This window comes from Pleuronectes platessa, chromosome 1 (genome assembly GCF_947347685.1).
Source record: "Pleuronectes platessa chromosome 1, fPlePla1.1, whole genome shotgun sequence".
Classification (NCBI taxonomy): domain Eukaryota; kingdom Metazoa; phylum Chordata; class Actinopteri; order Pleuronectiformes; family Pleuronectidae; genus Pleuronectes; species Pleuronectes platessa.
In genome coordinates this window covers 11,263,441-11,290,760 of record NC_070626.1, presented here as the reverse complement: position 1 = coordinate 11,290,760, position 27,320 = coordinate 11,263,441, and the positions used below count along the sequence as shown (strand labels likewise).

Here is a 27,320-nt window from a genome sequence, read left to right as displayed (position 1 = left end):
CACTGTTTAAGCTAACAGTATCTCCTGGAGATTGTTACATTTTTCTTCTTCTTCAGTTGTATTGAGACTTGATGAACTTTCTAATTATTTACTTTTATTTCCAGATAAAGGTAGTACCTTCTTGTATTAAAATGTTATTTATTCTCTAAAGTAAATTTCAACGTTGTACTCGTTTTTAGCAGGAAGATCCTTCATCATCCACTTATTTCTGCACATTAATATTGTTTTAGTTTGTTTGTACACTCATTTTTTAGTGTGATATTGATGTATTTTAATGTCCCAATGAATGTAGTTTAAACTGTTAGTGTTGGTTTGCAATGTACACTGAAAAATAAACATTATTTACTCAAAACCTCAACTGAAAAACAATACTTCAATTGGCAATGTACAATTTAAATGAGTTTGTTCAAATTGAAGTGAATAAGTTATATCAACACAATCGATAACCTTAGTTAAAAAGACTTAATTTATTTGCTTATAAGCTACCTCACTGGAATAAGAAAACAGATCACTTTTGTTAGCTACAGTTTATTTGAAGACCTGATCAGGGCCAGTGTTTAAACACTGTTTTGTGTGTATATTTTTTGGAAGTGATTTCCTCAAGGGTTATTAATGAATGTCAAAAACTGGCTTGTGTGCAGCAGAGGATCATGAACAATAAAAGTTTACCCAGCAAAGGCACAGAGAATGGACACTGAAGGCTTCTATGCCAGTAGTAAAGCAGGGGAACAAAGGGAGAGACAGTGGAAAGGCACAGTCAGCCACTATTAGAAGCCCTCAGTCAGCAGTACAACTAAACTGAGTTAGTTAAGTTTCTCATGGTCTCATGATTTATAAAAATACATCATCTTCCACTAATACATGTACAAAACTTGACCCGTGACCCATTACAAGAAGAGAATGTAACTTAGGACAAAAGAACGATGAACAGGGATTCTATTGCCACTTATCTTTCTTCTTATTAAGGCAATTTTAACATTTTTACAATATATTGTTGTTAAAGGGGACTTTACAAATACATGTTTGCACTTCTTTGTTAGCAGGAGCCATCTCTGCTGCTATAGCAGCTAACACTAAACTCTTTTGTATCTGTAGTTTTTATTGTTCTTGCTGTCACACCTTTTTCGCCAGTGACGGAGGAAACACTTTACTTACATAATCGACAAATAAATAGACAAAATGAACTCAAGTTAACGTACCACTTTAACCTTTCTTTTTGTGTAGAAGCAAGTGAATATTTGCTTCCAAATGTACTTAAAGTATTAAAAGTACTAGCCTTTTCCATTCACTAATCCAATTATCTATGGCTGAGCCACGGCTTTTCCAAATCCATTTCAGCTTTTGTAAACCAGTGATGCTGCAGAAATCTGAAGTTCCCTGACCACTCTGATTGGATCAGTGGATCAATTCACCTCGCATTATTGATTACATTTAGAAACATAAAAGACAATGTAAAAATGAACAGTGTACAAATATATTGGATTCAGAATGTAGAGATTTTTACTGATATACTGTATGTAGTACAGTAAAAGTGATTCAAAGTTACCGGAAATAAATATGGAAAAGAACAGATGCTTGAAAAATGTATTACTTAAGTATAGTTACGAAGTTAATGTACTGTCTTACATCCCTCTTCTGCTTCTAGTCCGCACCAGCACCTGGGATAATTCCTCCCTCATAGGACACCGTTGGTCTGAACCACTGTGGTTCGTCCGCAAGTGAATAACTAAAAGCCAAGCAAGAGGGATTCTGGCAAGAAATACATCTGCCCTGTAAGGCTTGCCAGCTTCAAACAAAGAAGAAGAATGTGTGGACTACATAAGTTGATATCTCTGGTCTGGGTTTTTACCCTTAATCAGTTTGATTTATATCATGAATCTAACAGGTTAAGTCCAATTAATATAATGAAAAGTGATCGCAATCAAGAAAAGATGAAAATCAATACTCATGGCCTTCAGCTTTGTGTGTAGAAGAAATTCTTTATTATCATAGTGTGAATACTTCAGACTTCTTCATAGATATTTGTCACTCACGTTCCACAGGACATTGGTATTGTACACAGTATTTTCGTAAACATAGCCCAGGAAAGACAGGGTATATTTGTTCACATCCACATGTGACAATGTAACCCTGGATTACACTATAATATAATATTCTTTTTCTAAATAGTCCATCTTAGCTATACATCAAACACAAAGTTATGACTGGGGACAGTTACGTTTAAAATACTTTACATTCACGCTTTGTTATAAACAATTTGATAAATACAAGATTAGATATAACAAAAGAATATATTTATATATTTTCTATATCTTCTTATATATTCCACATAAATAATATTTTTTCGATGTGGCTTTATTCCTTTCAGTAAGGGGTTTCTGTTACGATTCAAGGTTCAAATTCAACTTCATTCCAATAAATAAAAAAACAAGAGAAAACAGAAAAAGATGATCAAAAACATTCCTAAATAAACATAATGGCACTTCTAAGGTTATTAAAAAAGAACGTCACAAGATATGTTGATGACAGAATAATAATGTGTTCACAAAACGCAAAGCTAATTTTTCAGGACAAAGCCAATGCAAAGACGCAAATAACGATTCACTTGCATCAGGCGACACAAACAGCACGAACGATGTGATATGAGAGATGCAGAACTGCTCGAGTTGAAATATTTGAACTCGAGTGAAAAACTTGAATGACGCCATGTTGCAGATGCCAATAAGCATTGAGAATGAAACCCACTGGAGAAAGTGCCTCGTAGTGAACCATGCTAACAAGTGAATGGGCCACTGGTATGCAGGCCTCAGGTAGTCTAAATCACATCACTTGCCCCCTTAAAAATTGGCTTTGCGTTTAGTGTGAACACAGCATAAGAATTATATATCCTCTACTGAACATAGTAGTTAAAATCAGTGCTGTGGAAGAGGGATTCCTCCATGAACTGAATTCTAACAGTAATACTGTGTGGTTGGCAACAACAATCTGAATACACACAAACTCTCTAACTCTCTGGAGAAAAAGCTCAGAAGCACTGAACAGACAAAAGTTTGTAACCCAACGATACAAAACTGTAACAGTTACGCCATTTGTTTAGCTGAACTTTTTTCCCTGCATCTTAAGTGAGCAGCCAGGCACTGACCAGGTTCGGCCTCAGTCTTTCTTTGAGATAAAGCTCTGGTTGAGTCTAGCCTTTCAAAAAGCATAAGAGGTGAATGAAGCATGACCTGTTTTTCTTTTTAAAGCTTTTGAGTGATGCATGCATTATTCCCTTTTCCTGTAACACAACATGTGACAAAAAGTATTATATCAGGCCTGTTTTTTCTTCACTAAGGAGCTCGACCTTGATGCTCTGTCGACCTGCAGCTCTTTGACTTGAATGTCAAAGGACCAGGTAGCCGGCGAGCTGAGCTGTTCCACAAACTGTGGTTGGATTTAGTGGGTTCCTGAGTCAACACAGTTTATTCTATTTCTTCCTGTACGGACTTTAAGAAACATGGAGTGTCTCGCTTGATAAGGCACTGACACATAGACGTCACTCAACCTGACAATAATAATAATAATGTTATAATAATAAATAACGACAGGCCCAAAAAGAAAACTGAAATATGCTTGTCTCCTCTTCAGTAATAGGGATTGTTTGGTTTTATTTTAGTTTAAATCCCTTCTAGGAGATAATCGACACATCATTAAATATAAAAATAAAATAGTATTATAATAATTAAAATTGTGTGTATAAAGCATAATAATGTCCATGGGCGAATAACAGTAGATTTTCCCCACCGGATGCCCCTCCCTTATGAGCCGAAGTTGTAGAATGGTTGAAATATGAACAGGCATGACTCCGAAATCAAAGTGCTTAAAGCCGCTGTTGACAACGAATGCCTTGGGTGGTAGATGCACAGGAGAGGGGCTGCTGCAAGACAGTGGAGACTGCTGCTTTCCTCATGTGTCTGACCACTGGTAGCACAATAGACAGGACAATGGATGAGGGAGTTCTAGGTATTCATCATCAGATGGCCAACCAATGCTTGAGCTGGAAAACAAAATAAAGAGTTAGGAGATGTCGTCAAATGGTTTTTAATGTTGCTTTTTCTGCTTTCTCACTGATGGGGTACCTTCTGAACGTTATATAGTGTAGTAGGTTGTTTCCTCACATTTTGTTTCACTTTTAAAGGAGACATATTATGCGTCTTCTCTTTTTCAGTACGCAGTACTTATAGTGTGTTTTAAAGGTTTTTTAACATCTAAAGTCCTAGGCAGAAAAAGTAGCTCCTCTCCCCCTGAAGAAAACACTGCTTCTGAAGCCCCTGAAGTAGTTTGGCCAAAACCTTTTCATCATCGTGATGTCACATGACATCACACTTCACCAAATTTGCAAGACACACAGCTAGTCTGGCGTGCCCCCCTAACGAAGCCAGGAACAGCGGGAATAGAGGTCAATATATCCAGTATATGGCACCAGATAAAACAATAAACCTGAATATGAGTATTATATGCCTCTTTTAAAAAGCGTAGATCCAAAAGTATTATTTATTTTATTTTGCCAACGTTTTTATAGTAGATTTTCTCCACAGGGTGCCCCTCCATTCTGGGGTCACTTTGACAAATTAGCAACATTAAGTCATAGCGCAAAAACCTTTTTGCAAATTTCAGGTGTTCAAATACAGATTAATTGCAGGTGCCTTCAAGTAAGTCAGGAAAGATACTTACTGTAAATTGCCGTATATTTCCCTCAGCCACCAAATGATGTTCATGTTCTGGAGTGATACAATATGCTATCCTCTGCAAAAAAAGTAACAACAACACATCAGTCTCATCCCTGAGCTCACACCATGTATACCATCTGCAAGGCATGTATAAACTGGCCTTTTAATAACTGTCCATACACACTTGTCAAATTAGGTAAACCATATTTTATAGAGAAAAGGTTTCTATTGAAATTGACTTAGTTTAATGTTTCTGTAATAAGAACAATGTAAACAAATATTTTGGAGATTAAATGGGATTTGAAATAATCACGTTTTTGACAAATACAGCAGGTAAACATACACGTTGTGTGTTCTCTCTCTCTCTGGAAATCAGAAGTTGTTCAGAAGGTCTCATGATTCTGCCTTTGTTATGATGAACTTTTGAAAAAAAACAACTGTTTTGGTCCTGACCTTGTTTTTCTTGAGTTAAGTTTAGTTTAGAATTACGGGTTGTGTTTGAGTTCAGTTTCCTGTTTTATTTTGAAGTTTTGCTCCTTGTTTCTCTCTAGCTAAACTTCCTGTCTTTGTCCTGTTTCCTGTTCCGAATGTGGTTCACCTGTTTTCGGTTATCCCTGTATCGTTTTGTGTATATAAGTTCTGGTGCTGTACTTTGTCTTTGACAGTTCGTCGGTTTTGAGTGGCAGCTCTTTTCCTAATATGTATACTTATTCTCTGGCCACTGTTTTTTGAACCCTTCAATGTCTGCATTGAATTAAAATATTTTTTAGCTTTCCACCTGCTCACCCCATCACAAGAGAAATTTATTCACAGAGATTAACACTGATGTGTTCCAGTGTTAATTTCGTTGACGAAAACTATGACGAAAAATATTCGTTAACGTTCTTTTTTCCATGACGAAGACGAGACGAAGACGTAACGAAAACGGATCTTTGAAAATAAAAACTATGACTAAATCTATTTTAACTTTTGATGACGAGACGAGACGAAAATGTTGGTGGTTGACTAAGTCACAATCATTTTTTTAAGCTAGGAGCGGGCGAGTGTGTGTGTGCGCCCCAGATAGCGCACCGGTCCCGAGGCTCCGCCCCCCGCCCCGCTCAGAGACACAAGTTCAGAGCTCGTTCACGTGAACCGGCTGCTTCTTAACAGTGGTAACAGTGAAAACACAGAGTTTCTCTGGTCTCAGCTGCTCAGAGAAGAAAGGAGTTTAATGTGGCTACTAAATGTGACTAAAACTAGACTAAAATGTAATTTCGTTTTCGTCGACTAAAACTAGACTAAAACTAAGAAGGATAAAAATGACTAAATGTAACTAAAACTAATATGCATTTTCGCCAAAAGACTAAGACTAAATCAAAAATAGCTGCCAAAATTAACACTGATGTGTTCGACCTTCTGTCCAACTGATCACTGACCAGCTCCCTGAGGTTTAAGTCCGGAGACTGTGCTGCTCTTCATCATGTGAAGCTTCTGGCTGCTTCTTTTCTTCTGAGGTCAAACCCTGGTACTCCCTGTTTTAGTTATTAACTTGCTGAAGGACGAACCCTGGCCCTGACTAGCCCGCCTGTCTTCCTTTATTACTTCACATTATAATAGAAACGTACTGTCCGACCCATACCTGCCGTCCAATATTAAAAATTAAACCAAGAAAAGGGTTAGGGTTAGATAATGTATCCACTTTAAATTTAGTTTTATTATTTGATAATCAAATGCTTGCCTTCTTAAATACATTAGTATAACAGTTCATGGAGGTTATCTGCTTAGTGATGCCATCTCTTTCCAGAACCGTGTGAGGAATTCTCAGAGCAGTTTATTCTGGTCATCATGAAGAGAACAAAGGTAAGGAGTTTAGGAGATTTCAGGATTAACCTGTGGGGAATCTTCAGGCCTGAGTAACAATGGGAAATGCCAATGGGATGTCGGACCTGTTACAGTCGAGTGACTCACTCGTTAGCTGCTAAGGGTTCAAAACAGCTCTCTTGGATAATTACAAACATAAACTCTGACTGCTTTGAAGTGATGATTTCATCTGAAAGTGAAATCTCACAATGTCATCAAGATGAGAGATTCCTCCAAATTCGACAGTTGTTTTCAAGTTGTGCTTGAAACACAAACATACTGAAAAGCCCTTTGGCCACAAGTGTTCTGTTTACCTCCAATTACACTATTATGTAATGTCTAGTAACACTGTGTGTGATGTCCAGTTTGATCTTTACTGTGTACCAGTGTACACTTGAAACTTGAATCTTGTTATATTCTTTTAAAAGCAATAAGAATGCAGGTTAAACAAATTTTTTACAACTTCTGTGACAAACTTATTTGGATACTGACCTGTTTTAACGTTCCTGGTACGCTGAGTATTTTATAAATAGCATAGATGGGGACAAACATCATGGAGGACATGGCCACTCCCCAGCCAACTACATTGGACCAGTACGGGAAGGTGTAGTCATCATACTTTAGGCCTGAAGATGTCACAGCACTGGCTATTACCACAAACTGTGAAAGGAAAAGGAGGGGGAAAGAGAAACATAGATTAGTAGAGTATTAGTGCAGCAATAAATATTATTTGGAGTCTGAGGCAGAGATAGGCTGAGGGGAAATGAAGAAACAGACACCGTGGAACCTAGGTCAATAACTGAAATATCTTTATCAGAACTGATAAAGACAGGTCCCTCTGTAAATTCTTTAAAAGTTTTTATTCATGAAACGGAATTGAGGTGCTCGTCTGTGTGCACTATAATAAATCACTCTCCCTTTCTGTAACCTGATTGACCTGTTCTGGACTAATTCATGACGGCGCTACCTGACCTCCGTCCCTTGGAAACGTCATTTGCAGTCATGAATCATGGAGGAGTCAAATTTTCCTGTATACCCTGCTTGTTCATCTGAGTATCAAAGGCCATGTTAGTTCAAAAGGCCACCTAAAGTGCGACAGATCATTGAGTCTCCGTTTGTTAAAACTGTCGATAGAGACAAAGTGTCAATTAATAAATTAAATATTTTCAACCTCATTGGCCTAGGTTGGGTGCTGGAGGCAGCAGAGCTTGTAGGGGCCGAAGGGTTGGACTTCACACCTGTAGAGCATTGTTTTGACCTGCCTGTACCTCCTGATACACATTGACGGTGTATGCACACAATTGGTAATAAAGTTAAAATGTGAAAATCTAGACTAAGAGAAAATGAGGAGAGGAATATTATTGGTTGGATGGGGAATCTGTTTACTCTAGACAGACCTATGGCTCAAAATAGAAAAAACAGAAAGATTTTTTTTATTGCTCTATTGAACTTGTTTTTGCGAATGAGACGGTAAAGAATGTATAATCTTTGACATAAAATATCTGTCTTTCCTATATATATATATATAAAGCTATATCTTTAAACAATACTAATTTAATTTTCATTTTAGTTATTTACATTATTTTAATGAGATCTCCTCATTGCTGTGAAATTCCTCTCTTGTCCAGGAGAGGCTGTCAGCAGCCGTATGTATTAAAGAAAGCACATGGCTGTCGACACCCACCCCTGGACGGCAGCGGACCGAGCCACGTGCTTCCTCTGATGCACGTGGAGTCGCAAAGTTCTTAGTTCTCCAGCCAGTGATAAAGTCACCTGGAGTCAGAGAAGGGTCCATCTATCCTCTCTGTTCTGTCCTCCCTATGGGAACAGGCCACAAGCACCTCTGCAGATGATTGAATATGAGGCGCTGTGTAAACGGCTTTTCCTGTGTGCCCATAAAACTATTACATCTATTTACTTGAGCTATTATTGATTGTGATTGCAATGCAATTAAAGTTCTGATGCTGGCCAGCCCTGTTTCTCTGATGCATAAGCTTCTCTGGGCAATGAATGATGGCGTCATACATCTTGCAAGCATTTGTGCTGGAATTTACAACACGTTTGATTATTCCTGTCCAGGACACAAGCCCTGAATGTAGCTACATCCATTTTCTTGACTCCTCTCACCAGAAGAAAAGCTGGGCTGACAAATTTCCAGCAGAGCCTCCAATAAAGACCTGGCTTAAAGCCCATCATACGCTCGATGTCTTCGCTGAAGCGATCCACACCTGGAGAGAGATGTTACACAGCACAGGTTACTGCTGAGATACAAGTTATATACGCTCAACATTTTAGGCCAGGCCAGGCCAAGTATGTGCTCTCAGTGTTGATTCTTCTATCATCTGCACATACAAGTTTCAATGTCTATTTTTCTTAAATTATATCAAGAGTTCGAGAATGTGTGAGTGAAGAGACGTTTCAGTTTTACCTCGTCAAAATCATTGTCGTGTTGCAATGTCATTAGAAGAAATCTATAAATGTTTAGTGTTGATAAACGAATGTAGTATTTTTTCGAAAATAATTTACGTACTTACCATAAAACCACGAAACTCCAATGGCCTCAATCAACACTGCAAACAGTATGGAGGTCCCTGCTGCATACTTATCTAATAAAGTCAGCACGTAGATCCCACCCTGTAGAGAGGAGAGCAACAGAGAGGATTTCAGCGTAGGTGTGTGTTTGTGTGTGCCACGTGTGGTATATAAACCTTCACCCTCAGAGATAAGTGGCCTCCTGTGTGCAGTCACATAAACACTAGTGTTAACACAATACCCTCTCTGTATCTGCTTGCCTTTCATCGGGAGGTGAATGAAAGTGCACTTAGAAGAGAGGAACTCTGAACGCGTAGACGAGCGTCACATGACAACAAGGTTTTTTTTGTTGGGCGTTTGATTTGGATCCTTAGAATCAACAATCGCTATCTTGTGTAATGGATTAACATGGACAAGGCATCATTCAATATCCCCCCAAAAAGTATTTATTGGATTCAAGAGAAACCATGTGATTCACAAACATCACGTCTTTCTGTCTGCCTGAGTCTGTGTCCTGTTCAGCATTGCTCGTCACTGCTGATACGTGGATTCAGGACGACCTTTGGGAAATCAAATGATTTGCTCCCTCTGTACAGCTCTAATAACGTTCTAACGTGTTATCTGATGTGACTTAACTTAATCATTTCTTTGAGAGTTTTGTCATCAAGGGACTTCAGTTTTTCCGGAATCGGAAAAGGGCGGAATCTGTTTAAATCTGTGATTTATCTTGTTTTGACATTGCCAATCAACTCCATCTCTTAAATTTTAAACAACATTCAAATCTAATAAAATTGAAACATGAATTTATGTCAGCCAGGTTTTAGTTGTTTTCGGTATTTTCACACGGACAGTATCATGGCTGAGTGAGTGTATGAATCTTTGTCATGTTAGACGTGAGGCTTTGACATGTGCTTCATTCTAGTATTGTCTGTAAATATATGGTGACAATATGACACTCACATTAGTAACGCAGAACAGGGCCATCAGGAAGGTTCCAAAGGCTGTGGCGAAGGTGAAGACTTTCCTGTTTCTCTTGAGGAACTTAAAGTCGTCCGCCAGGCCTGTGATGACTGCCTCCATACCGCCCATCTGAAGCACACAGAGAGAGAGAGACGACTCATGCTGATTCCTAGATGCAAGTATAATTATCAATCGCAATACTTTTAAAGTATGCTTTTGTATTTAGATACATTCAGAACTGTATTGTCAACTAAACAGCTGTGTGTATTCTGTATTATGCAATCATCAAAAAAATAGTATTCCAGAAACACTAATTTAATCATTGAGTTCAAATCAGACTGGCATGGGCAAATCTAACCTTTTAACATGTAACAAACATCAATTCAATAATGCATTTACAGCATCATGTGTCCATTAAAACAGGTTGATAGAATTAAAATTTTGACAAATTTAGTAAAACTTCTCATCCGGCGAGGGTTGGGAATTCGCTGAGGTTCTACTTCACTGGTATAATTGTGTTTAAAAAAAAAACTTATAAAGTAATCAAGTCCTAAGGCTGCAGGTTTATATATGTTTAATAGCACTCAACAGACTATTTCAACATCGGTCAGACTCTGAGCTAAATCAGATATAAAGTAAGAAAGCTTCTTCCAGGAGGTAAATGTTAAAAAGCCTTGTATGAGCCTTGATTAAAGACATTTACTGTGTTCTCTACTATATTATTTCTATGTCATGCATGGCAGATTAAACATAAGTCATTGTAATCAGACTTTTTTTAAGCAAACTGGTACTTTCCAGAAACATGGGCTGTGTCTCAGATTTGAACTAGCACAGGGAGGTTGCAGTTACCCAACAATACTATGTGTGGACAACATCATCAACCTGAAAGTTTTCTTGACATCTACACTTCCATCCCACGTGTTGTTAAAACGATATGATCTGCAAACAAAGTGTTAGTTGACTCACCGCGCTGTCGATGCCCAGCGTCAGTAACATGATGAAGAACACGATAGCCCAAAATGTTGAGCCAGGGAGTGTAGAGATCGCCTCAGGGTAGATGATAAACACCAATCCTGCCCCTGTAAGTGCACACACACACATACACATACACACACACAAACAAAAGTTAAGACATCCCCAGACAAATTGATGCTTTAACAAAGCCATTATTAAACCTACTCACCCTCTGTTGCCACATCTTCTATTTTCACCCCATGTTTGTAAGCCATGTATCCCAGCACGGAGAAGATGGCGAACCCTGAGAAGAAACTGGTGATGCAGTTCACAGTAGTGGTCAAGAGAGCATCCCTAGAAAAAAAGTTGTAGCTTGAGTTAGTATTCGCTAACTTAATTTTGAACAGAACATGGCAGCGTGTGTGTTACTAACAATGTTGAATCAATGTTGCTTAATATCTTTTAAATTTCCCATGAGTCTTCAACCCAACACTGTGTTTTAGGAGAGACTTTTAGGTTAATGAGACGCTTTTGACCTCTGGGCCCGGTTGGTGGTTCGATCAGTAATTACTGTGCTGCTGTTATGGCCTCACACCCGAGGCTGTCGGCCTCCTCCAGAGCCGAGGAAGCAGAAACGTCTCAAAGATACATTCTCTTCCCTCTGATTTTCCCTCTGATCTCGTGCTCTTACGTGTTTTGCTTTGTTTTTATTCACATAGCCAGTGGCTCACTCAAAACCAGCTATGTGTGAGTATGTTAAAAGAAGGATATTTGTCCATTTAATACATCTCAAAACTTTCCTTTAAAAACAATTATAAATAACCCATTTTAATCCAAGTTAGTGGATCTAGCATAGGAAGAGAACAGGAGGAGGCATCAATGTCTACTCTTTTATGTTTCATATATCTTAACCTGGTTAAAATAACAATTTTTTTGTGTCTTATATTCTTATAGACATTGTATTTCAATTGATTCAATAGTTAAAATGGAATTAGTTTCTTCTTTTGAGCTCTGAGGGTCTTACAATATCTCCCTGTATGATTCTCCTGAGCATAATATGAAGGAGATTCAGACCCCCTGCAAAACTCAAAGGAGAGAGGTTGGAAGAATGGAATGTGAAGGACACATTACTTTTCATTTACTGCAGTTTACTTTCATAGATTCCATCCATCTGTGGGGGTATTTGAACATAAAATCTGTGTTCAATTCTGGTCTGTCATTTTACTTTTAGATTTGAGTTTTGAATTCTAATGGTCATGTGACGACCAATCAAAGAGCCTTATGTTATGAGTCACAGTCACACACACATTTACACAGGGCTTTTCTATCACACGTGTACTCATACAGCGTTGGTACATCTGTTAAGTTAAGACCCTGCATATTCCATTTCCTTTCTTATTTTGTTAAGACTAACACTTTTCAGTTCCTGGTTATTGGTCAATTCACCAATACACACTTGTTACTGGGTTACTTTCCTGTCCCTGCTTTTCCTGCCTGGTAAACCCTGTTCATTATATCTGCCAATTCCATTGTTCCTCTGCCACTTTTGACTTTTTACCTGCCTAGCGTCTCTTTTCTGTTTCTGGCTCCTTATGTAAACTGTTTGTGTAAGATCATTTGGACTGCGATTAAAGACGTTGTCTCTTATCTTAAAACCCCGGTCTCCGGACTGGTCTCAGTATCTGATTCCTCCGGCAGCGTCACAGGCACTTTTAATTATATTTCACACGTTGGAGGATCATGTACTTGAACCATTCTACTTTTATTAAGTGAAAAAATCATTTCAATTTAATGGATGCAGCGATGTCGTAGAACTACAGCCAAAAAGTTTTGCTGCAATGGGCAATGGACAGTCACTAACAGCACTTCTGCATCCCATTAACGTGGAAAACATGGGCCAGCCTCATATCTGCTTTTTGTGAGGAAGAGGAGCACTAAGACAAATCAGTGGACTTACAGCACACCCCTGGCCTATTATCTGACTACCCTTCCTGGCCTGTGCTTTATCTTTTCTGTTAACACCTGGTCACTGGGGTCAGCTGGACAGATTAGCATCACCTGTACCGCGCTGTGATCCAGTTACATGTCAAAAACGGCAGACTGCTTAAAAGCACCAGGATGCTATGTGGCTGCTGGCTTGCTTTGCAAATATACTGCAAACGCTCACCTGTAGCAGTTGTTGTCAAATTTGTTATAACTGGCAAAAGCAATGAGGACACCAAATCCTGCGCCGAGAGAGTAGAAGATCTGGGTGGCGGCATCGATCCATACCTATCAGCAAAATAAAAGACAAATAGGAAGAATATTGGATCGCTAAAGAATATTCAAAGCACTGTTTATTGAATAGCCTATAAATGCTAACTTTAATTATTTAACTTAATTTTTTATTCAAATGGTCCATTATGACCAATATGCGGAAAAGTGAATCCTTTATTCTCCTATACATTTTGGGCAAGTATTCTGAAGTATGTAATAACATAAGTATAACACTGGAAAGGCACTCAGACAGTGTTTATCTCCACCATGGCCCAATAGTCCCCCTAAATTAAATCAAACTGCACCAAATCTCAAACACTTAGAGATATATAATTTCCCCTAAATGTGTCAGATGATTGTTTTTAGCCACGATCAGTAGAGTAGAGACTGAAATGTTGCAAAAAATCTTGGGTTCTTCCCCTGATCTTGATCCACAGCAAATCGTATCCCTGATCCAGACTGCATCTTTCCAACAAGTTCCATAGCAACCCCTGATGCTTATAAACAAGTCAACAGGGGTGAAAACATAACCTCCATAACGGAAGAAACAACTACATCTAGTGCCACAAATATTCTGCAAAATGTGAACTTTTTGACAACCCCAACACATGTATATCAGTTTAGTTACTGGAAGATCGTATCTTACATACGTGTGTAAAGAGTACATTCATTCATTTTCAAACATTCAGCATTGGAGGCACCGCTGAATATCGATCCTTTAACCCTGAGCGGTGGAGATTCTCAACCCTCTTAATTACAGTGAGACAGACAGACGGCTCTCTAAATCTATATAGTCTCTGCTGTACATGTTATTCATTTAGAGAGTAACATGAATGTGCAGATAAACCCAAAGGCTAACATTAAACCATTCAGATATAAACAAATAACACCTAACTGCTATAAAACCTGGGATTTCACACTCAAAGCAACCATCATTCCTGTGTCAACCTTATCAAAAATATGTGTCTTATCTCCAACACTCATGGATAAGTTCAGATAAAATAAGATAATCCTTTTAATAGTCCCTTTAAGGGTAAATCCTCTGACCTCCAGATTGTTGAGCCGCTTGAAGTCGACGTGTAGGTAGGCCCTGATGCCGTCCATGGACCCTGGGAGGGTTACACCTCGGATCAGCAACACAAAAAGGACCACGTAGGGCATAGTGGCTGTTATGTAGACCACCTGAACACAAACACAGGACAAACAGGTTAACGGGCAAAAATACATCATATTGTCCCTTTTTTTCTTTGATTCTTTCTATCATCAGATAAATATTGAGAAACAAGAAACAACTGTCGAGTCTAACCCTAATCCTAGAGATTATATGAACATTTGCAGTGAGTTTGATAAACACTATGACTGCAACAAATCAGTGTGTTTGCTACAGTTTGGTGCTTGCATGAATGTTATCTCTATAAACCGAATCTGAATGTAAATATACAGAATCTGTAGGCGACGGACAAGATTGTGGCGCCTCCTGGTTTCTGTTACTAGTATGACCAATCAAATGAAAGGCCCAGATATTCCCTATGTACACCAGAGACCCCAAAAGATTGACCGTTGACACCAGAGGCTAATTTGTCATTAAACGATGGCCAATGAAAGTAACTAGGTTATATTATTAAGTAAAAGGCTGAATGTGAGAGTCCAGCCCTCACAATGTTTACCACTGCCTTTTGACCCAGTATCATGAATTTATACTGAAGCCTGTGGGAGTATTTGCTACAAATTCGTATACAGATATTTGTTTAAAGATTCTTCTTTTGTAAACTAAAAGAAGATAAAATGTTGAGAAAGCAACGGTTATTTGTATTGAGTGGTGATCCAGGGCCCTACCTTCCCTGAGGACTTGACACCTTTCCACAGGCTGAAGTAGAGGATGAAGACCACCACAACCAGACACAGGGTCAACTCCCAGCGAGGCAGGCCCAGGTCCTGGATGCCCCTACTCTGATGGAGATGCAGCACACCCCGTCTGCACGAAACACACAGACAAAATGAAGAAAAAGGGAGTTTTTGGTACTGTGCTTCAGCAACACAGTAATGAGTTTAAATATGACAAGAGAGACAAAAGGTTATCTTGTGTTATTTATTTTGGCCACATCTTAACATTCAGAAGTGTTTCTGTAGAACAGGCCCACCCAGGTGTTACAGCAGCTGGGAGAGTTTAATCCAAACAGCCCATAATATAAGGCCTGAGGAGGAGACCTGCGCTACATCATGTCACCTCAGTTAAACACTGAAAACAAACGCATTTAAAAGTTATTCAGCAGTTATGCAGGTTAGTGTGAAAGTATCCAGGTAAGTATCCAGACAAAAGCTCTGTTGTCTGGTTTTTAAAGTGCCTTAACCTTCTCCTTCTCATCTCTGCCCCGCCACAAACGGATGTTCTAAAACTGTCAATAATGACCTCCGGGACTGTTTTTCTATTATCGGCCATCTTCAAGCCAAACACTAAATGTCAGCTCAGTGTGGTAGTTCAAAAGTTCAAATGTTTTATTATGACATAATGAAACAAGGGGAGACAAATGGTGTCTCTTCCTCCCCTGGCCAACAATGACTCGAGCTGCAAGCTCATTCTTTCAGTGTGCTCTGAGAAGTTGGAAGGAAGCGCTGTATGGCGCAACTTCAGTGTACAATGTGTCGTCCTGTCATGTGGTGACGGGACAGGCTCCAGTGTATTTAATATGTTTTCACACAATGTTGGGCAGCTGATTTAAAGATACAGGAATGCACTTGATGATAGTGTGTTTAAAGGAGAAACATTTTCAGATCAATGATTATTAGCTTTTTGTCCTAAAGAGAAATATTTCTTCACTATCATGATTGTGTTTAGTACATAGCTGAAGTCTAGGTGGGATTATTCTTAGATTCAAACTAGAGGCATGTCAAAACAGCTGTTGCACAACTGTAGAACCGACTACTTATCGTTTAGGCTGTAAACTACTTTTATCCATTAACAGAAAATGTACAATTGATATTTCAGGGTTTATGAGAAGTTACATGCTAGAGTTCTCTCTGAGTCTTTGGTTTAAACAAGCAAGATGTACTGATTAAATAAAATAATTCAACCAAGGATGAACTGACTCCAGATCCATTATTGCACTAATGACTTAATGACTTAAGCCAAATATGGCCATTATCTTGTCAGAGTCCCATGAATGAAAATTCTTCAGAAAGTTGTTTTATGCATTAGGTAATTCATTACCTCTAAATAGCCACGGTGGTCAGAAAAATGACACCAGTACAAACTATAAAGTGGAGAGGTCGTTTTTAGGGTAAGAAAAAAACTGCTTTCTGATCCATTAAATCCATTGATATGATTTCCAGTGGGAAAAAAATGGCGGCACTCCAAAAGTGAAACCAAAATGTTTCACTTTGGTTTCACCCTCAAAATTATTTGATGGCTGGAAGCACAGCTTCCCCCCATCCTACACTCGATGGTTTAAGGAAATTCTACACAACTTAAAGTTGGAGAAGTTAAGATTCTCCCTCAAGGGCTCTCTGGGGAAATTTGGCCAAATTTGGAACCCCTTGTTGTCCATTATAGACTCATTGGATATTAGACCTGAGACGTTCTGCTGACGTACCACTGAAATTTACATTCCCAGAATGTTAGCTTTTCTTTAGTTTACCTTCTGTGTTTTTTGTTTTGTTCCTAGTTTTTATTTTTGTTTCTTTTTCTCTTTTTTCTTTTCCCTTTACCTAGAGGCAGATAGGGGTGGGACCTCTACAGGAGAAGGAGGTGTGGGTGGGTATGCGGGAGAAGGGCTGGGGGGTTAATGTAAAATGTAAAAAATTGGGAAAATGTGAGCATTGTAAAATATTTATTTTATGTTCTCACTTTGTATCATTGTTGCTCAATAAAAAAAAAATATAAAAAAAAAAAAAATTGATGGGGGAAACGTCAGTATTTGACATCTGAGACTGACTCGCAACTGGTTGAGCGTGTGTATCAACAGCAATCCCTATCCCCAATCGCTACTGCAAAGGCTACAGCTCCAGATGTGCAAGACAGTGGGAAGAAGTGGAGACTTGTCATCCATCTTCATTGTAGACATTTCAAATCCGTATCACAGTTCAAAATCTTTCTTTCGGTTATTTACTGTTGATACATACTGTGTGCCATTGTTGCCAGGCATAACAAATACTGTGTAAAATTATGACAAATCACTGCATTCACAAGGCTTCAGCAGATGAAAAAGGTCTGTCTGCCCTGGACTCAAGACGGGAAAACGCGTGTCCAACAAGTAGGACGGTCTGTCTCTCTTTCACTATGTCTGATTTCTCTCCAGAGCCGAGAAACACTCAGAGCGAGTCATGCTTTACTTGGATATCAATATGCTGCAGTAAACCACTCCAACTGACTTTTGTTCTCTTCACATTTGACTTTCCTCAAGAAAAGATTCAATCTTGTTGGCCTGTGACGTCATGGGTGGATAAACAGCGGAACTGGATTAGAATCGGATACTCACGTTGCATACACAACCGCTGAACACACAAAAAGCCCTCAGGAACACGCAAACTGAAGTATGTGTCCGGTGTGTCCAGACGTTCAATCCGAGGGGACCGAAGGATCCGCGAAATTCCTCTTTAGCATTCTACTTATCTTTGGTTTTACTAAATTCAAAGCTACAGGGTCTTCTGGGAGGCAGATAGCAGCCTGAAGACATCAGTTTATTTGGAGAACGAACTTTGGAGTCCGTACATGACCCAGAGGCCTTGTCTGGTGTTGTAATTCCCAGAGGCCTCCTTTCACATCTGATAGTATTGATATTGCGCTGCCAGTAAATGTTCACTTTAACATCATTCCAGATCCCTCTGGCCCTGTTACTCTAAACACATTTACACTTCTCGTCACTCCATGACCTGGTGTGCTGCTCTTCCTAATACACAGGGCTGCTATTAGCTGGCCTTTGTATACTTGAGGCTGACACAGTGTTTTAATGTTGGTCACAGGATGAAAAACTGAGAAAAAAATGAAATAAATGAAAAGCCTCATAGATCAAAACAGAGCTGAGAGGTTTGATTCAATTTCATCCTAATTTATCTAATTATTTACAAAATAATCTGACATTGTTGTTTTAAAAGTAATTATTTCAGCAAATAAGTCAAATTGCATGTGAGGTTTATGTGAAATCAATCTCCTCAAGTGTCTGTGTAATTAAATCTCTTTGTTTAAATGAGGGCTATTGATCAAGTCTGGTTATCCCTGACATGAAATCACATGTGGCTGCTTCAGGGTTCTTCTAAAGAGAATGGATGTTGATGTGCGGGGTGGTGTTCTTGGCACTGTCAATTTTTCAGTTTGAACGTTTTATTTCTCACAGAACAATTCATGGATCTCTAATGAAAGAGGCTGTGACTCAGGAGGGAGAGCAGTTGGTCCATGGAAGACCTGAGATTCATGGGCAAGACACTGAAACCCAAATTGCCCCTGACGTCATCGAGACAAGATAGTGCTATATAACTACAAACCATTTACCATGATATTTAACTCTGTGTGCTATTTGCTGCAGCTCCAAATAAAAATCAGGATGTAGTGAATTTTAATCTGTTTCCATTCTAGTTAGAAAGGTGTTGGAGTAGCTGGTTTCCAAAAGTGTTTGACTTTCCGTCCCGCAGCTTAACGATGAAGGCTCAGTTCCAACAGCTTCATGAGTTGTATGCCTTTGAGCTATGAGACAGCCTCATTCTGTGCAGTTAATTGACTTGATGCTGTGACTTGAGAGTTTAACATCTAGGAGGTTTCCTTTGAGGCTTCACGAGGTACTTTTGGCCGCCGTCACTGAGCCCCTTCCACTCCACATCTTCCAAATAAGCCCTTTCACATGAATTAAATTTCATCGGGACCGGTCATATGGCGTTCCAGTCTGTGTTATCATTGAATTATTGTTAAAGTCCTGCATGTGATGCCTAAATCAGCCCAGCTTGCTGTTCCCAGCTCCAATAATGTTGACTGTGTTCATTATTCAGTGCTGAAAAAATAATTAAACTTTTTTCAGACCACCTTTGGAAAATATATTGGAGGATGAAATAAGGTTCTGAAGTTGTAGAAGTGACAGACGTTGGTATTTTGGATCAGCTCATCAGATCTTTGACAGAGCAGTATTTGGGAATCGCACTTTAAAAAAAACATAAACTCTGCTTTTGGCCTATGACTAAAATCGAATCAGTTTGTCTTTGACTTTAAGTGAATGTTTGTTCCAAATGTGGACAAATTCCAGAAGCATTCCTGAGATAACGTGTTTGAGAGGTTTTGACCTTTGCACATCAAATTATAATGACTATATTTTCATCAAAGCGTTCCTGAGATATCATGTTATCATGTGTAATAAGTGGCATTGGCCTGAAAGACAACTCAAACTGTTTATGGACATTGTCACTGTAAGGACTTAAAGAGGTAATTATGTGACACCGCTTCTTTCAAGTGACCAAAAAAACGTCAATAAACAGCCAGAACCATTTTCCATGAAGAACCTTTTGGAAATTACATTTTAGAGCGGATCTTACTAAATGAACTTATTCAGGAATTGAAGCACAAGTTCTTGCATAAGAGAGAAAACTGCACCGATGCCACTTGCAAGTCCTCGTAAAAACTGGAACTATGAAGTCTGACAATCTATGTGGATGGTAAACACTTTATGGGAGATAGCAGGAATATGGGAGTGAGCATGTGCTATACACTGCAGCAACGGAGCAAAGCGCCAAGTTACAAATATATTTATTATTTGTTATTATGAATATTAAACCTAAAATTTATTATTATGAGAAGTTACGAATTTACAGATAATTAGACAAATAAGACTGGTCTTCCTCAAGTCTATTCTGAAGGTAACTCATAGGCTGTAACTTTGACTTAATCATAATAATACAGTCCTGTATTAAGAACTGTTATGAACTAGGAGCCCAGAGCCCAACATCTTTGGTATAAAATAAAGTTAGATGGAAATACAAGTTGGTAATGCTTTAGATAACATCCCACTACATACAGGGTGAATACACCAGAGTTACAGTGTACTGTACAGTGAACCGTTGGTACCGGAACATATTACTACAATAATTGAAGAATATCACACAGAACTTACACATTAGCCATTTTTAACTTCTCTATCAGGACAGAGTACAATTTGACCATAAACCTGACATTTCAGGGAAGATGGGAGTGATGACTGCTGCCTCATTTATTTCATTGCATGGGATTTTATTACCAACTAGCAGGCAAACCACATTGATCCTTTTATAATTTTGCTGTGCTATAAATTACTAGTGCACATCTGTGTCTTAACTTTGGAAAAAAGTTCAGAAGTAAAGGTTTGTCTGTAACAAGGTCATTTTAAAATAAAATCGCATGAGCTGAATTAAGTGATGCAGACATCACTTATCCATCTTCGCTGAAAGGTCCACTTTATGGCCGTAGAGTTGGTACCATGTAATTAAATAACCCTGCTATGATTCTCTCCAACTTTCTCCCAAACATCTGGATCTTAGCTCAGCAGCTCATAAAAACCTTAACAATAGCATACTATTAGGTTCCCAGTATACATAAAATAACGACAGTTCTTTTTAAGATCCCAAACTGTTACCCCTCCTTATTCCACACATGTATGTGCACGCAACTACAGCTATAATCTAAAGTCGACCAGAACTTTCCATTTTACAGTTTGTGTTGGAGTGCAAGAGGTGAAGGAAGAGAAGTGTTTACTCAGTTGGCTTCGCTCCCTCACGCTGTGCCTTGGCATCGCCGCTGTGTGCTCAAAGCTAGCTGCAAGAAAGAGGATTTTTTATCCCCTACAGAGCCCAACCCCAAGCAAGATCTGTCTTGAAGTGCCCTATTGTTGTCAGTCCATGCACACTGTACTCGCTGATTATTTCTGAAGCGCAATAGTCCAACTGGAATATATGGTCCACTTCACGATGTTTACGATTCATATATTATTTTCGAGCAATATCATGTTTTTTACTGAAGTTTTTAACCATTCACAGGTCCGGAGCTTACATATGATCGACTTTGACAATGACTTTTTCCTGTCAAGTAAAATCATTGACCTACTAAATATATCAATATCAAGTCCCTGGAGGCTGAATAATATCAGGAGATGCTGATGAAATAAACATACATGTACAAGGGAGTGGAACTTCAGCAGGTTTGATTATTGGCCAGGCTGCGTGCTCAAAATATTTAGTGGGTCAAGCTTAGCATGTGTCCTGCATTGTAAAAGTCACTTCACAGACTTCCTCTGGGCTGCACGGTCTTCACAGAAGCAATCTGTCTTTGAAGTACAATATAAACAGATGGGGCGTTTTTCATGCACTTCAAAGGGGGGGTTTGAACTTTTCCTGTATACACCTTTTTTACAGTGCATCATGTACACGTGACGGTGCTGTTGTGTCAGACTGTGGTCAACAGGAACGCAGCCAAATCGTATCTTTGTAACTCTTCTAATGAAACAAACATTACAGAATGACCTGCACAGTCGTCGTCAAGACACTTGCGTCATTAAACGCTAACTGTGACTATATCAACATCTTGGATGAAACAAAACAAGACTAAATTAAAAACTTTATCCACATTTTCCATGATGAGACAAAAATTCTAAATGTCTTTCGTTGAATATCGCTCTTGTGATCCTGAAGCACAACCATGAACGCCCTTGATTGTACCAAGCTAAGCACTAAAAGGCTGCGGCTGGTGATGATCAGATAACATAAAGTGAGGGTTAAAGAACATGACGACAACAAGGCTGGTTGACATTTGTGCCCACATCAAACATGATGCAGCTGAGAGAAAAACCTAGTATAGTTCGGAGAGAAGCCCCGAGGCTGCGAAATCAGTGGGATGAACCACAAACCTGAAGAGACACCTGAGGACGCACCACACAGAACGTGAGGTGCCCTGACTTCAAGATGATATATAACACTATGTTTCATTAAGACCACTAGTATATACAGTGGTGACATCATAGATTAGCATCTCTCAACAAAGGGATAGTGTTTCACTGCAGAGAGAGATTTAGTCTTAATCATAGTCAGTTGCTTAAGCCGTTTTCAAATGGAGTACTTGCTTACGGAGTTTGACTCTCTCACATGCACAACACAGCGGGAGGTTCTCAGCAACAATCCCCTGCATTATTCAAGAGGTGCAGCAGACAGAGACAGGAAGCGACGTATTACCTCCGCCGCGGAGATCACGTAACCCACTCACGACACTCGGCTCATATCACCACAAACTCTCTTGACATCTTTGTCTTCTGTTGTGTGGCACCACTTTTTCACCTGGAGATATTTGTTTTCTTTCTGCCTGTTTTTATACACTTCTGAGTCTGTTGCGTGTTCTAAGCAGCAGCAGCTTCTCCTGCTGTGCTCTCACATTGATTTCTCCTGAATTTCGATGGACTTTATACTGAAAGGCCACCCGGAGAACCTCCACAGATAATCTGGGTATTCTCATTTGCGTTCACACATCACCACCTCCAGAAAAAAATACAGAGGAGCTGCGGACAACCACACCCAACTTAACTGCTACACACACTTCAGATGTTGTCACTGCTGAGAGTCTGTGACACATCTACTGGTATCTCAAATACACAGCATTATTGTATGAGAGGATTTTGGTGTGTAGGGCGTTAGTCAGTTTTAGTTGTTAAGTTAAGTTTGTTCTGTGTAGTGGAGGTCTCAAACCTATTATGAAATTCACTGTACAACACAATCTAGCACAACATTATCACTAAAACCAACCAAATTAACACCTTTCTGCCACTGTCCTGACACAAGGGAACATTATAAGGGCAGGATTAAGTACTCCATGGCTCTTACCCTTAAACCCTTACCCTTGACTAAATATGACGAAAACTAAAATCTAATCTCAGGACAAAACTGACTTTCTATCTAATAAATGAATTGCACTGATTTATCTCAGATCACTTACTCGTAGAACTCGGCAGCCGGGGTGATCTTGTACTTGGCGTATGATGTTCCGTTGCCGAGGAGGGATGCGTTTATAGCTTTAGGGTCCGTGCAGTTCGGACTGTTCCAGGGGTTGTCACATCTGAGCCAGGGCAGCTCACTGGTCATGGAGGAGAACAGGTAGTACAGGGACCAGGCGATGATGACGTTGTAGTAGAAGCCGACGTACAGCGCGATGAGGATCACAGTGTAGCCCACACCTGGAGAACACAGGGAGGACGAGATGATGGGTTACTGTAACACTGTGCTGTGCAAATACTTTAGGCAAGTTACACACCGACAGTACACGTATCTGTACCCCACCACTGTCTTTACAGTGTTTTTACAGCAGGTGTTCTCCATCTCCTTTAGGAGTGACACAATGTATGAATATTTTTGTCCTGGTAACTTCTTGTAAAAAGCAAAAATCTTGTCAAATGAGGGTCCGTGGTCTTATTTCTGTCAGTTAAGGGAAACCACTTTTTTCAGAACACCAGCCTGTTGAAAGGTCCCTCGACCAAGGACCTCTTAGAGTTGATTGGATAAAGAGTCATTTTCATGCACCATCCCCATAAGGTACGTACAAACAAACTACTTAATGTGCATACACATCTACTTGGGCTTAGGGTTAGGGTTAATTTCCATTGATTTGCGCTTCTTTATTATTTCATGGTGTCCCAAGTCGTTCTGTCTCCACTGGAATGTGACATCCTCACATGAAAAGAGAGAAGTCCATAAACCCATCACCCACTCATTCCTGGGCAGGAAAATAACAACCCCTCCTCAGCGTTGGCGCCAACAGAAGCAGGGACTGGTGCTGATTCAATAGTGCAGACAAGGGTGGTTATCTGACTGACAGTATTAAATAAGAAGTGATTGAATAAGAGGCTGCAGTGTGTAAAGGTCAGGTCGGATTTACTCTTATCCAGACACATGTTATTAGAGCTCCTTCTATCACAAATCACAAAAATAGTGAGTTTATTTTGGAAATTTAGAGTAAACTCCATATCACAGACAAAGAAGAAGATTTAGTAAACACTCTGTTAGTTAAGCGTCACTTTAAAATTTACACAACACAATTCTACATCGTCAGTTTTTCATAATGTGCTTCAACCTTTGTCTCTGTAATTAGGAACATGTTAGATCCTGTTTGATTTGAAATGTAGGAGTTTGTTTCTGTCCTGGTTTGATTTCACTCAGCGGAAATCGACATGCGGGGGGAGAACTATGTTGCAATCACAAGAAAAATGAAGGGTTAGGGTTAGTGAAGAGAGGTGAAGAGAGACACTTATAAGTCTTTAAAGGGGGGAGGTAATACTCAAAGGAATGAAAGGATAGAGGAGGTAAAGAAAGAAAGGGCAGCAGAGTGCCGGGTATGTAGTTTATGCGGAGAGAGAGACACAGCTAAACACACGTGCAGCTTCACATAGGTGAGTGTGTTTGTGTTACAGTTCACCTTTGAAGATGGGGCATATTTTCCAAACCGTAGCTGCCCCCTCCCTGTTATACTGGCCGAGAGCAAGTTCCATATAGAACAATGGCATCCCCGCTATGACCAGGAAAAGAACGTAGGGGATCAAAAAGGCACCTGGAGAGGGAAAGAAGGAATCACATGTTACATTTTGAGTATTTTTCTGCTCATTCATCTCTGGTGTGGGTTACACTTAGCTCACAGTAACAGATGTTTCAATATAAGAGGCCCATATGGAAATAAGTGAGAGATAAAACAAATCACCGAAGAGAAAAGTTCGTAGAGGGGCTTGACATTCTCGGAAAAAGACCACGTTGCAACATTCTGACAAACGAGCAGGAAGGCTCACAGCTATTTTCCCACTTCGCCTCGGGGGCACATCCACCGGTGAGGAAATGACCGCCCTGTAATTGAATTGTTCTCGACATTGTCCCTCACAAATGACACATTATCTACTGTAATGAATACATTTTGCTGAGGGTCAATATGATTGACAGGGCCGGCAGTGGAGCTGATCCTTTGGGGCGCCGAGCACAACATGTTGATTTTTTTTTTTCTGTATGGACACGTCGGCAATCAGAGGACAGAGCAGTGCACCTTCTGGAGACCACTCTGTTGTCATGAGTACTGAAGGTAAAACAACACGGCTTGACACCATCCTTTGTTGGCTCCACCACTCACACCTACTTTCCTCTCGACCTCTTACTACAGGGAAGCTTCACTGGTCAATGGGTTTGAAAACAGTGCAACCTGTCCCGCTCTTGTATTCAGACTTAAAGAGTAAGACTCGTTCTCAAGATTTCAGATAGTTCTGGCAAATGAACCTCGCAGTATATTTAAAATCTGATATTAAGATGAGAATCTAAATATCATTTACACGTCGAGAGGTAACTTTACTTGATGCGTCTGACCATGTGAAACATTAGTGGTCCGTGTAGGAGCCACATCTGCATGAGACCTTTTCTTCCTTCGAAGCTTTCTAATGAACCATTAAGCGATTAAACTCTTTTCAAATTATCCTATTGTTATACTGCACTGTTCCCCCCCACTCACTGCAGGGAACCTTCAGTTTCCTATAGCTCCAATGGTGGTTATGTTGTAACCAAACCTGTAGAATATGACACCTGTATTTCCATACTCTACATTTTACAAAGAAATCTTGAAGGATATTAAATCAATGAATTCTGTGACAAACCCTGTTTTGGACATGTTATATCTGCCAGTCTCACATGGTGCAGTTTGGAGAAGGTAGATGTTATACACGCGATCTTTTTTCATGTGTATGCTTTGTTAAAGAGATGTAAACTATTCCCTTCACAAAAAGCTACATATATCTTCTCCTATATAGACCTGAGAGTAATTAAATGAGGTTAAACGAACCAAATCAAGAACTATACAGCAAAATGACAAAAGATTACTCGATCACAGAATGCTGAAGCCTCAGTGTGAATTTGGTTACTTAGCTCAATCTCAATGAGACGTTTACCTGGTGAAATAAATGATATATGATATCTGTGAACAGTTTAAACTTATTTTAAAGATGTTAAAGTAAAAGTAAAAATTCCTTGGCACATTTTGCTACACGAGTTTAGAACCTGGACGTGACAGCTTTCGTCATGATATGATTGGTGACCGCCAAAATGTTTAAGCATCTGTTTACTCGCAGAATAAATCATGGTTAACTCACCTCCTCCATTTTTGTAGCACAAGTAAGGAAATCTCCAAACGTTAGCCAGGTCCACCGCGAAGCCAATGACCGACAGCAGAAAGTCTATTTTCTTGCCCCAGGTTTCTCGCTCGTCCTCGTCCTCGGATCCGGGGTGACCCGCGAGGTGGCCGGGGGCGGGGATGATGGAGGAGCTGGTGTACTGGACGCCATTCTGGTCCTTCACCAGGATCAGTTCTACTTCTTTTTTCTCCACATTGCACTGTTTCAGCGGGGCCACCGACGAGAGCTTGTGTTCTGGCAGAATCTGGATGTTCATCTTCTCTGCGGGTGAGCACACGGGAAGGAATCCCGCGCTGGTCCCGCGCACTCAGAGCCCCCTCCAGGAGCTGTGGGTCCACTGGAGTGAGGACGGTGATCCTGCCGATACAACCAGGACGAAAGAGCTTTCTCTGCTGACACTACAGCAGAGACCTCCGCGTGCATGGGCTGGAGAGGAGGGAAGACACACAAGAGAGTTTGGACAGGTTTGGTGCTGGTGCGTAAAGTTGCAATACATTTACGCACAGCGAGAAGTACAGGTTAGGACTGCCAAGAGGGGACAGTGCAGACATTATTACTCCGACAGCAGACAGACCTATGTCTGTGCCGCATTAAGATAAAACACATTATAGTCTGATGTGCAACAGGAGCAGGTGCAGAGATGTAAACACTTCAGAGCGAATCCCTCCCTGCGTCACCGGCGCGTTAAGAGCGCAACACCCTACCCATTTAAAACCATTACCTAAAACATTCAGGCTAATGAAAAAGATACATGTAGTTTTGAATATGTCACCGTTACTAAAGCGATTTAATGTCGTGCCACTGAAAGGCAAATCCCCCCGTACTTGGTAAAGCTATAATACCTCTCCATGACCCGGTGCTGTGGTTGTCCAGACGCATCTGAGGGACGCCGGCCCATTCTGAGGGAGCTATAAGACTCGCC

General features: G+C 39.9%; 1 protein-coding gene across 1 annotated transcript; it reads right to left on the bottom strand.

Moving 5' to 3' along the window:
- Positions 1-1,959: 1,959 nt before the first annotated feature.
- On the bottom strand, positions 1,960-27,320 carry slc6a2 (solute carrier family 6 member 2). Its single transcript, XM_053426634.1, has 15 exons — positions 27,241-27,320; positions 26,357-26,824; positions 24,655-24,786; positions 23,182-23,419; positions 15,090-15,228; positions 14,301-14,435; positions 13,165-13,268; positions 11,227-11,351; positions 11,010-11,122; positions 10,044-10,172; positions 9,086-9,185; positions 8,679-8,779; positions 7,044-7,211; positions 4,714-4,785; positions 1,960-4,036 (listed from the first exon to the last, which is right to left on the bottom strand). The coding sequence occupies exons 2-15, from the start codon at positions 26,652-26,654 to the stop codon at positions 4,013-4,015; spliced, it is 1,878 nt and encodes a 625-aa protein (XP_053282609.1). The 5' UTR covers positions 26,655-26,824; positions 27,241-27,320; the 3' UTR covers positions 1,960-4,012.